This window comes from Lycorma delicatula, chromosome 1, assembly GCF_047948215.1.
Source record: "Lycorma delicatula isolate Av1 chromosome 1, ASM4794821v1, whole genome shotgun sequence".
NCBI classification, from domain to species: Eukaryota; Metazoa; Arthropoda; class Insecta; order Hemiptera; family Fulgoridae; genus Lycorma; species Lycorma delicatula.
Window position 1 is genome coordinate 271,086,125 of NC_134455.1, and position 12,464 is coordinate 271,098,588.

General features: G+C 34.3%; 1 protein-coding gene across 2 annotated transcripts in view; it reads right to left on the bottom strand.

The window, feature by feature from the left end:
• Positions 1–12,464, bottom strand: part of LOC142331573 (rRNA N(6)-adenosine-methyltransferase ZCCHC4) — a 61,580-nt gene that overhangs the window by 17,982 nt on the left and 31,134 nt on the right. The window contains exon 6 of one of the 2 annotated variants that reach the window (XM_075377574.1): positions 848–958. The exons of the other annotated variant lie outside the window; for it this stretch is intronic. Coding sequence (XP_075233689.1) covers positions 848–958 — 111 coding nt within the window. The remainder of the gene's footprint in view (positions 1–847; positions 959–12,464) is intronic. 2 annotated transcript variants of the gene reach the window in all.

Below are 12,464 nucleotides of genomic sequence, written 5' to 3' on the forward strand. Positions count from 1 at the left end.
TTATATTCAGTGATCCATCTATATTATTTCTACTACATTTCATTATTTTTGTTCTGTTCTTGTTTATTTTCATGCTGTAGTTCTTGCGTAGGACTTCATCCATACCATTCATTGTTTCTTCTAAATCTTTTTTACTCTCAGCTAGAATTAGTATATCATCAGCAAATAGTAACATCTTTATCTTTTCACCTTGCACTGTTACACCAGACCTAAATTGTTCTTCAACATCATTAACTGCTAGTTCTTTAATAAATTAAGTTGTGCAAAAATTTTAAATAATTTAACTATTTTATTTTAAAATAAAATAAATAAAAATATTATTTATTTATTTAAGTATCTTTTTCTCAGTTTGAAGCAAAGAATTTTTGTTTTACAGAAGTTTGAGAGTATTAAATAATATTCAGTTTCTTTGTACTCGTATACCAATTTTTTTCAGATTTGGGGAAAGCAATTATTTTATGAGTTATACCTTCAACTGTAAATGTTTGTCAGGGGTTTGTATTATTCACCATTTTTTATTTTTTTTTTTATTTTATATCATTATGTTTTTGTTGGTATTCAGGAAAAACAGTTGTTTTTTGGGGCTCTTTTCAACTAAAAATTTTTTGGGGTGTGATAAGGTGATTAACACTTTTACATGATTTTTTTATGGGTGGCTGTGATATAACACACAGCTGTTTACAATTATTTTGAGTTTTCTGTATTAAAAAATAACAGAAAAAGACTGCAGCATAAAATTATAATTTTCACATTAATTATTGGATAATTGACATTAAAATCATTAAATTCTCATTGTTCTCATTTATTGAAATAAGGTAATTGAAGATCATGAAAAAATAACACTCACTTTTCTTAAATTGTTTATGATTAACATATGTAACATCATAGTCAAGCATAAGCATGTTATATCCACAGCTGATTACCTCATCTTCCTTGAAATAAGGAAATATCCACACAACTAAACAAATAAAAAAAAATTAAGTCAACCACTATTTATTAATTATCAATCAAGTAATACTGTTCAGTAGAATAAGGAAATGTACTATTGATAAATCTTGTGGTTACTGAAAATTCAAAACAGAAAAGTACAATAACCAATGCAAAAATTCAGGAAGCACTGAAAAACTCAGAGCAATGCATAAATTTGGCTTGGAAAATTCAGCAATGCATAAATGAAAGTAGCGGTAGATATTTATAGATATAGAATTACAGATATATAAAAATTATTTATAGAAGATTCTGATTTTCTATTGTAAATAATTCAGTATGCAGATTATTTATCGAACACCATCCTGGTTTTCTTTTTTGTGTTTATAGCTTTGATCAGTGTTTTGCTTCCTCGGGCACTTCATTCACTCGGGACACTATAAACTCAAAGCGGCCTTGAGATGATGGTGAGGATTTGGAAGCTTGAGAGAGCGGAGATACTGCACCAGGTATTGATTTTTCGATATATCTGTTTAAAGGGATGTTGGTAGTTTTCTGCATAGATGGCGCAGCAGGAATTTTATTTGACAATGTAGTGATTAAAAGGGTTTTTGGTAAACCACTCTCGGCCTTTCCACTAATAATACCCTTCTTCTTGCCTGTATTCTTACTTAACTCTTAAATAGTTGCTGTAAGTGAGGCAACTTGATCAGATAGTATCTGTACAACCTGTTTCAATTTATTGCAGGATCCACGCTGTTTATTACCAGCATTTGCAGGGGCTTGACTTGATGTAATAACAGCAAAAGAGATGTCTGGCTTAACCAGTTTCTGGGAGTTCAGTTTTTTTTTTTCATGCAGCCGGAAAAGACAGTTTCTACTCTGTACAAATGTTGGAAATGGCTTTTTCTTCTTTTAAAGTTGGGCAATCTCGTGAGTGAGCAGAATTCAATCCTCCACAGTTAATACATTTTTCTTTCTCCTGTCAGTCAGCATCTTTGTGACCTTCTTTTGCAAATCTAGCACATATTACAGAGTTCGTCTAAGAAGTGATATGGTCATACCTCTGACACTGGAAACATTGCTGTAGGTTAGGAATGTATGGTTGTACACTAACTGACAGGTATCCTACTTTAATTATTTTCTCTGGAGGCACGGAGAGGTTGAACAAGGGAGGAAGTAGGTTCTTCCATCTGACTCTGAAATCATTGTTCACTTCATCTCCATAACACCTTGGGGACGAACCTCTTCAGCAATTTCACTAATGTCCATCTCGAGAAGATCCTGGCTAGTATTCAAGGTTAAATGACACACCACACTTATACTTATAGTGTGCTCATAATGGTTAGACATAAGAGCGATCGACTCCGCTCATCACTGAAAGTCTCTATCAGTATCGATCCATCTCTCAACTTTCTTACATTCTAGGAGGAGCCGCTTGTACCCATTACTACCTTATTAATCATGAAAGATGAGACCTTATGAAAGGATCCACCTTCCTGATTATTTCATAGAACTACAAATCTAAAATTAACATATTGCAGTAGTGATTTGTCACCATTTAAACTGTTATTAACCTTGGGACAATTATCATCATCAGACAAAACTGATCTTTTCACTAGACTAATATTGCTGGTTTTTTCAGATGGATCACCAACCATGATGGGGTTTTTCTGTGGAATACTAATTTTGGTACAATGAATACCAGGGATTCATGGAAATATAGGAGCACCTCTGCACAGCCCACATATACAGAGACTAGAGCTAAATACAACTGGGTTCACCCAGGTACCTAGAAAACATCATTCAAGACTCACACATACAGCCATCCAGCCATCCCCCATCGGAAAAATAACCCAAGGTTTCCACCATGGGTCACAGTTGCATTTTGTAAAGGGTCACAGCACTAACGAGTGTAAGTGTAAGAACAAAAGGTGTAGGGTGTTGTTGTGTAATGGTATACGTTGTAATTACGCATGTTCTAGATGTAGTGTATATGTATAGCGTCACCTATGTTTTTTTGGGTGAAAAACACATTTGCGTTATCACCCAGTGTTAGTGCATACATGTCGTTCGTGTTGTTTTGCATTGCCGTGTGTGTGTGTGTGTGTGTGTGTGCACGCATGTGTGCATGTGCATGTATGTATGTGTGAGTGCGAGCCAGACTGTCAATTGTTTTAGATGGTGTCTACAGTCAGTGTACACATTTTTTGTTCAATAAAGTAAAATTGTTTTGTTTCAATCGGTGGTGTTATTTTAGTTATTTAAAAACAAATATGTTCTCACAATGAACAGAACAAACATGTTGGTCCTCCATGGTAGCCAAATATCATATTAAAAAGTGAATCAGGACGAATTTGTGACAATTCGTTAAATGCAAATGACGATGTTAAAAATATGGTGCATGTATGTGTTCAGAGTGCGTATAAGATAAACTTAATATTATCCTAATAAATTTATAATCAATTATAATTATAAGAATAGACATAAGGACAGTCTGATGTGTATTGATGTAAAAATTTGAGTGGCTTGGACGGTGCAATAGTGTAAAAGATTTCAAACTGTGTTAAATGGTATGAACTTATTTTGTCCTTTCGTAATTAAATTTCTTATAACAATATTTAAAGTCAAAGAAACAATATTTTTAATTTATTATAAAGATACAATATTGTAAATTTATTATAAAGGAGCAATATTTAAATGGTTAGAAATGTGCTAGTAAAATGATTAAGTCGTGACAAAGATGATGCATAAATCGGAAGACAGACACTCAGTCGCCAATCTACATTCCTGTATACAGACAATCTACTGATAACAAAGCAGCGCTGTGTTGATGCATGGAATAATTCAGCTTATCAGTTGTAAGTCAAGCATAATTATCTGGTGAGTTGCAATCATGTTTATTTTTATACTGTTATCTTACTGTAGTAATTACATCACCAATCTTGCTAGGTCTAATTATAGTCCCATGTAACATGAGTTAATCTCTTGCATTCTCGTCTTGTTAATATTTTGTTGAAGATATTTAATTTGTTATATTTACATCGTTATTGTAATTTCAAAATGTCAGAATTAAGCGCATTAGTGAAACAACGTGGTATACTCAAGGCTAAGCTAACTAGATTTAAGAAGTATGTTACAAATAAAGCATCAAGTGATGAATTAGGACAGTTAAATTACTATTTGATATATTTAAAAAGTTATATTCTGAATTTGATGTGCACATTCAAGCTGATTCTCTCACTAAGGAAGACGATGAAACTGAACGGGATGGTTTTGAAAATAATTATTTTCAGTTGGTAGAAGAAGTGCAAAACCTGTGATAAATACACAATCAAATACCCCTCACAAATAATTAATGATTTAAACACCTTTCACAATCAATCTCCTGTCAGTTGCCAACAATAAATCTACCCTCATTCCAAGGTAACTATGATGAGTGGGCATCCTTTTCTGACACATTTAAATCTGTGATTGAAACAAATATATCTTTCAATGATACTCAAAAGTTTTACTATCTAAAATCAGCACTAAAGGGTGATGCTGAGGCGATCTTTTACTCACTTGAAGGATCTGCTGGAAGTTACAAAATGGCTTGGCAGCTGTTACAGTCTTGATATGAAAATAAACGCTACCTAATCAACAAACATGTTAAGGCTCTATTCAATCTACGTAAACTTGAAAAAGAGTCATCCAAACTAATTAGACAATCAGTTGACAAAGCACACAAACATTTACGGGCCTTAGAAAACTTAGGGCAACATTATTCATTTAATGACTAGGCAGTTAGAAGTTCCCACATTTACTGAGTGGGAAGCGTCATTAAAGAGTGATGAAATACCTACTTTAAAAGAACTAGTTCGTTTTCTGGAACAAAGGTGTCAAGTCCTGGAGGCCATTGAGGATCGGTACACAGGTCCTAGGTGTTCCATACCTGTTAGTAACTTTCAGAACATGAAGAGTAAACCTATTTCAAAGGGTTATGCATCAGTTAATCATGTTTCATTAAACAAATGCCAATATGTGAAAAAACACACGCAATATATTCACGTGAAAATTTCCTATCCTTGTCTGTATTCAACAAAAAAAGAAAGTAAAACAGTTGAAGTTATGTTTTAATTGTTTGTCTGGAAGGCATAAGAGTGGTGATTGTACATCAGGCACATGGAAACTGTGTAATACAAAGCACAACACATTACTACATTTTCCTGAGTCACAAAGAAGTGGAAATGTAGGTCAATCGACATCACAAGGTGTGAATAATGTGGTGAAGGGAGACTTGTCAAACTAGCTGGCTCATCAAAATGTGGTCTCACATTTAAATTCAAATCAAATAAACTTTTCCATTATGTTATCAACTGCAGTTGTGACAGTGTTGGACAGTCAGGGATCCCTACACTCATGTCGAGCATTGCTGGATTCTGGCTCTCAATCAAATTTCATTAGTGATAGAATGGTGAAGTGGTTATATTTAAATACGACTAAAAATTACACAGAAATTAGTGGCATAGATCAATCACAAGGCACTCAGCGTGTAGTCAAATCTAGATTCAACACATTTTCTACAGCCGTAGATTGCTTAGTGTTGAAAAATATCACTCAACAACTACCAACATTTTCAGTATTAAAAACCAAAGTGGAAATTCCACCCAATCTACCATTGGCAGATCCTGAATACTATAAGCCATCTAACATTGACTTGCTTATAGGTGCAGAACACATTTTTAATTTGTTATGTGACAAGAAATTAAAGCCTGTAGGAACTTCATTAATACTTCAAAATACGGAATTCGGATGGGTTATTGCTAGCAAGGTGGCAGCATCAAGGCCTACTGGAGTTCCACTTTCATGCATTTGTCTGTTGAAGAAAAAATTGATCAACAACTGCAAAAATTTTGGAAAGTTAATTGATGAGGACTGTGGTCCTCATCATCAGTTGTCTAGATCAGAACCAGAGTGTGAAAACTATTTTAGGGAAACAGTATCTCGGGACAAAAATATCAGGTTTTACGTCAGATTATCAGTCAAATCTAAAGATGGATTAGGAGCATCTAAAGAAACTGCACTGTGACAATTAGAGGCATAAGAAATACGTTGTAGCAAGAATCCATTGTTAAGGGAGCGTTACTGTGCCTTCATGAAAGAATATGCTGAGTTAGGGCATATGGAGCTTGTGTTAGAAGATGCAGGTGAACCAAGGCAGCCAGTGTACTATTTACCACACCATGCAGTTGTTAATGAATCAAGTTCAACAACAAAATTAAGGGTTGTATTCGATGGGTTGTGCAAAACCTCAACCGGAATCTCTCTCACTGACATTTCTGTAGTTGGAAGCAAGGTTCAAGACGACTTGTTTAACATATTAATAAGGTTCAGCAAACATCAATTTGTCACAGACATCAAAAAAGTATATCAACAGGTCAAGGTCCATGAGAGTGGCAGGGATCTTCAAAGAATTTTATGGAGAGACAACCCAAACCAGCCAGTGCAAACTTTTAGGTTGACGTTACATATGGCACAGCATCAGCACCTTTTCTCACAACCAGATGCCATCAAGAATTAGCCATTCAACAAAATAAAAATTTTCCAAAGGCATCAGAAGTGGCACAAACCGATTTCTACATGGATAATATGCTCTCTGGAGCAGACACAATCAAAGAGACCAAAAACATTCAATCAGAAATGATATCTATGCTTGAAAGTGGAGGCTTTCAATTAAGGAAATGGTGTGCAAACAATCTGCGATTGCCGGAATGGTTGCCTGATGCACAGAAACACCAACAATATGTCATGCCAAAAATCGAGGAAGGAGAACCAGTTAAAGTACTCGGTGTACAGTGACAATCAACGGAAGATACCTTGCTGTTTTCTATCAATTTGGAAGCAATTTATCGCCTAACACAGCAGGTAATCTTATCACAAATTGCATCATTATTTGATCCATTAGGATTGACTGCACCAGTGGTAGCGAAGGCAAAAATATTTATGCAGCAATTATGGTTGTTAAAAACTGGATGGGGTGACTCACTACCAGACAAGTTTCAGCAGTTCTGGAGGAATATCATAAATGAGCTTCCTGCACTTCAGTTAATACAATCTCTTAGGAAGCTGTTTCCTTCTATCATATCAGATATTGAGTTGCATGGGTTTTGTGATGCATCTCAACTAGCATATGCAGCATGCATCTATGTGTGAAGTAAGTCTTCAAGCAGTGGAGTGACTGTGAGACTCGTGTGTGCAATATCCGGAATTGCACTCATTAAGAAAGTGTCCATACTGAGACTGGAGTTATGTGCAGCATTATTATTGGCACAATTAGTGAACCAAATCATTACAACGTTAAAAATTGAGCGGTTAAAATCTATACTGTGATCAGATTCAACAGTTACTCTTGCGTGGAACAAATCTTCTAGTCATCAATGGAAGACCTTTATAGCAAACAGAGTGGCTGAAATTCAGGAGCTTACAGGTTCATGTGAATGGAGAAAGGTTAACAGTGAAGACAATCCTGCAGATCTTGTTTCTAGAGAGGTGATGCCTAGTCAAATACAAAAGATGAGCATCTGGTGGAATGGACCAGGGTGGTTAGTTGAAGATAAGCATAAATGGCCAGCTATAGCTTTCAAGGAGACAGAGATGGAAAGGAACCGGCATCAGTGGTTTCAGAATCAACTGAATTTTGGACCAAATTTTCATCTTTGTTACTCTTGCAAAGATCAATAGCGTACTGTTTGAGGTTTATCAACAACTGTAGATATGATAAAACAAACATGCTCTTGGTAATTTAACAGTGAAAGAACTCAAGTCAGCGTTAAATCAGTTGGTAAAGAAGGTACAAAATGAGACATTTCATGATGAATTCTTAAGATTACACCAGGAACAGCCAGTGAGCAATAAGAGTTGATTAAAAACGTTGCATCCATTTTTAGATAAGAATAATTTGATCAGAGTATGTGGATGCCTTTCAAACTCTACAGTCAGTTATGATAAAAAGCACCCAATTTTGCTACCAGCAAAACATTAATTGACACGCTTAATTATGAAACAGGAACACGTACAACAATTACATGACGGACCACAGCTATTGTAAACTTCAGAGCGTATAAAATTTTGGCCACTTGATGGTAAAAATATAGCAAAAAAAAAAAATAGCACATCAGTGTGTAACGTGTTTCAGAGTCAAACCCAAGGGTTTTGACAGTTGATGGGCGAGTTACCTCCGGAACATGTACAACTAAGCTGACCTTTCTTAAATACCGGAGTAGATTATTGTGGTCCTGTGTTAGTCAGATCAAGCAATAGAAGAGTTGTTGCTTCAGTGAAAGCCTACATCGCAGTGCTTGTCTGTTTTTCTACAAAGGCCATTCACTTAGAGTTGGTTAGCAATCTTACAGCTGAAGCGTTTTTGGGTGCCCTCAAGCGTTTCATGGCAAGACAAGGAAAGGTAGCACAACTGTTTTCCAATAATGCAACCAATTTTGTAAGGGCAAAAAACGAACTTGAGAAGCTCAATCAGTTATTCAAAAGTGAAGAAAATCGCAGGAAGGTAGAGCAGGGCTAGCGCAGGATGGTATTAAGTGGACCTTTATTCCTCCAAGATTCCCACATTTTGGTGGGCTGTGGGAAGATGGAGTAAAGTCTGTGAAACATCACCTGAAACAAGTTGGTGGAAGTGCAACCTTTACATATGAGGAAATGTACACCTTATTAACCTTAATTGAAGCTTGTTTTAATTCAAGACCTGTCACACTTTTGTCTCATGATCGAAATGGGTTATTCCCATCAACTCCCAGTCATTTCCTAGTTGGTGATGTAATCACAGGCACAGTGGAGCCGGACCTTCAAGATCTTCCTGTATCCAGATGGCAATTAGCTCAAAGGTAACTACAATCATTCTGGTCAAGATAGTCAACCGAATACTTGTTGAATCTCCAACATCGTATCAAGTGCCAAAAACATTGTAAAGAACCATCTGTCGGTGGTTTGATCATCATAAAGGATGACAATCTACCTCCAATGGGATAGAAGGTGGGACGTGGGATTGAAGTAAATCCTGGAAAAGATGGAGTACTCAGAATAGCTTCAATAAGGACATCAACAGGCATCATCAAAAGAGCAGTAAGTAGACTTTTTCCATTGCCGAGTGACAATTAGTCAGTGTTATGCTTGGCAGTTCTGTTTTGTAATGGAAGGTGGCCGGATCACCCTTCCACTTTTATTTCAATTTGTAACTTTCAAAGTAGTCTTTTTTATTTGTATTATTGTTGCCATTTCGTTGGCTTACAATTCCTGTATTTTAGTTTTTGGTGATTACGTTGATAACAAACTTTCTTTTCATTGTTATTGTCATTAGTTTTAATGCAAAATCACTGAAAATGTCCTTCTGAGTTACATTTAGATTCATTTTAATACGTGATCAACTTAATTTTCTTTGTAAAATTTGCTCTTTGTGCATTGATTTTTAGCTGGTTGAAGGAATGCCTTCAGTTTAGGGGGGCATGTTACTGCATACATGTCATTAGTGTTGTTTTGCACTGCCATGTGTGTGTGTGTGTGTGTGTGTGTGTGTGTGTGTGTGTGTGCGTGTGTGTGTGTGTGTGTGTGTGTATATGTGTGTATGTATATGTGTGCATGTCCATGTATGTATGTGTGAGTGGTGGAGTGCTGGTGGGGAGCCAGCACTAGTTTGAGTGTGAGCCAGGCTGTCAAGTGTTTCAGATGGTGTCTACAGTCAGTGTACACATTTTTTGTTCAATAAAGTAAAGTTGTTTTGTGGTGTTATTTCACTTATTTAAAAACAAATATGTTCTCACAATGAACAGAACAAACACCCAGGTTAAAACAACAACAAGAGGCTTCTTTTCGGATATTAAAATATTAGCAAAATATGGTTAAAACTATGATGAAAAGTAAGATAATAATAGGAATAAAACTGAAACAGTAAAAGAAACGCAACAATTAGGATAATACATGAAACGTGAATAACAGAATAATATCAAAATTTTGACTTTTTAAATCTTATTAAGTATATTTATTAATTTTTTTTAGAAGTAATAATACCCAGTCTAGTATATTCTTGTCATTTCCTAGGATGTGCCATATGTCCCTCAGCAATTTAAATGCCACTTAGCACATGCAGTCCACAAGGATATGGTGCACAGTCAAGCGCAGTCACATTGGACGCACAGTGGTGTGGTCTCCATGACATCAGTTGTCCATGAGTAGCTTTGATATGTCCTAATCGCAATTGACACAGTGTAAACTGTTCTGCAGCTCTGTGTGTAGTGAGAAGAAAAACTGCAGAGGCTAGGGCTGTGGGTCACCAACCCCCAAAGTCTTAAAGAATAAGACTCCCCCCTATTGGGATAATCCTGGAAAATACAGAGAGGGTTCTTAACACTCTTAAGAATGAAATTTCCAGGAATGCTTCCGAAAATGGAAACACTGATCACGTCAGTGTGTTATCAGAAGGGGACTTCTTAGAAATAGCTCCATCATAGGAGAATGTAAGTACTGCCATTTTGAAATTACAAGCCCCGTCTTAAAATTTCCAATCACAGCTCATAGTTAAGAATATGAATATATTTAAATGTAGTATTCAAAAAAGATGATTTCCCTCAAGAAAGTATCATTAATTCTTTTATTTAGTGGCTGTAGTTGGTTCTTACTGGTGTGACAATTGTAGTAATTGTTTTCTTCATGCAGGTTGATGTGCTGCACAAAATATTGGTTTCAATATCCTTACATTATATAAACCATCCTTACATTAAAAGTGGAAATTATATTTATAAAAGATATTTAATCAGATTGAACGTTCAAGAAAGTTTCAGGAGTAAATTTATTCACATAAGTAGATTGCAGATATTCCCCAATTACAGTCATCATGAATGATAAATTTATGTAGCATGTGAAATTGTCAAGCCTGACTGAGATTTGAACCCAGAATCTTCCAAATAAAGTGCAGAAACACTGTCACTCAGCCACAAATAAGTAGCAAGGTTTAAACTACAAGCAAGCCAAACTTTACCAGCCATTTCTGAGCTGCTAACTAAATGATATCCTCTAAGGCATAGCAAATACGTAATATTTTAATGGATTGTTTTTTTGCTAATGAAATTTAAAAAATGGCATAAACTTAATTTTGTACTTTCATTTTCAAAATCAGGGTAACTATTTTTTAAACAATGATTTGATAAAATTTTAACATTTCAAAATTTTTACAAATTGCCAAACGCGTAATTTTTTGAAATTAATTTTGCAAAAAATAAAACAAAATGATTATTTATTATTAGAAAATGTATTTTTCAAAGAGAAAACTTCTAAGAATTATGTTGAATAAAAATTTTTGTAAGATTTCTTTAAGGAAGACATAAGCATAAGCTTCCCAAGAAAACAAAAGATTTCACAATTTTTGTAAGTAAGCAAAAGAAGTAGTTTTTTTTTTAATAGAACTCCTCTATGTACTATAAATATAATTTTACAAGTTATCTTTCTGTTTCACACAAAACAAAAAAACAAAATTTCACAATGCCAATTAGTAATGAATATCAAGTTGATCATTATCCTGATTTGTGTCTGCATTTCTGTTTGTATAGGATTTGACATAAATGACAAAAACTCATCAAACAAAACTTGAGAATTAACAACACTACAAAATTAAAATGTTAGTTATCTTAATATCTGTATTTGAAAGATACTTTACCAGTGACCATTTCCACCCAAAAAAAAAAATAGATTTTTGGATTTACTCAATAATGATGCTCTTAACTGAAAAAAGTGATAGAAAACAAACATTAAATTTTTTCTTCTTTTGATTAATGCTTTTTTTTAAATTCATTTGCTGAAGATATATTTTACAAAATCTCAACAGACAAAAATAATGATTCAAATAAATTACCTTGGACATTTCTCTTTCATTCTGAATAGAGAAAGAGGTTCTTTCGTCCTTTTGGCAATGTTTTTTTATGCTTTATTAGCTACAAGACAAATCTTGATAAAAAGTGATGAAAATAAAAAGAATCAGAATTTTAACTTTTTACATTTAAATATAAAAAGGTTTTTAAGTTTCAAGCAGGAATGAAAGATGGAACAGATTCTAGCTTGCAGTAATAGGTATTTTGTGATTTTTTTTTGCATTTTTGTAAAATATTTCTGGAGGCAACAATTAAAGAAAACAAAATTTGAAAAAGTTTTCATATGAAACATTATCTGAGGTTTTGCCATGGGTTCCTTCTAGGTAATAAATGAGCGCTGGTAAAAAGCCAGACACAAGTAATTCAGTTTATATTCAACAAATATTATGTTAAACACTATAAATTAATGATAAGTTAACATCAAATAATCCTTCAAAAAACAAAACTTGCAAACAATACTTTATAGATGTTATTTGTCAGCAGACTGCTTTTTGTTGCATAAGAATTTAATTTTTTGTTGTACCTCTATTCAAATAGTGTAAAATACAAGAGAAAAGTTTAATTGTAAAAAAAAAATTATTTAAGTCTCTGTAATCATAAACCACAGTTTAAGACCGTTATAAT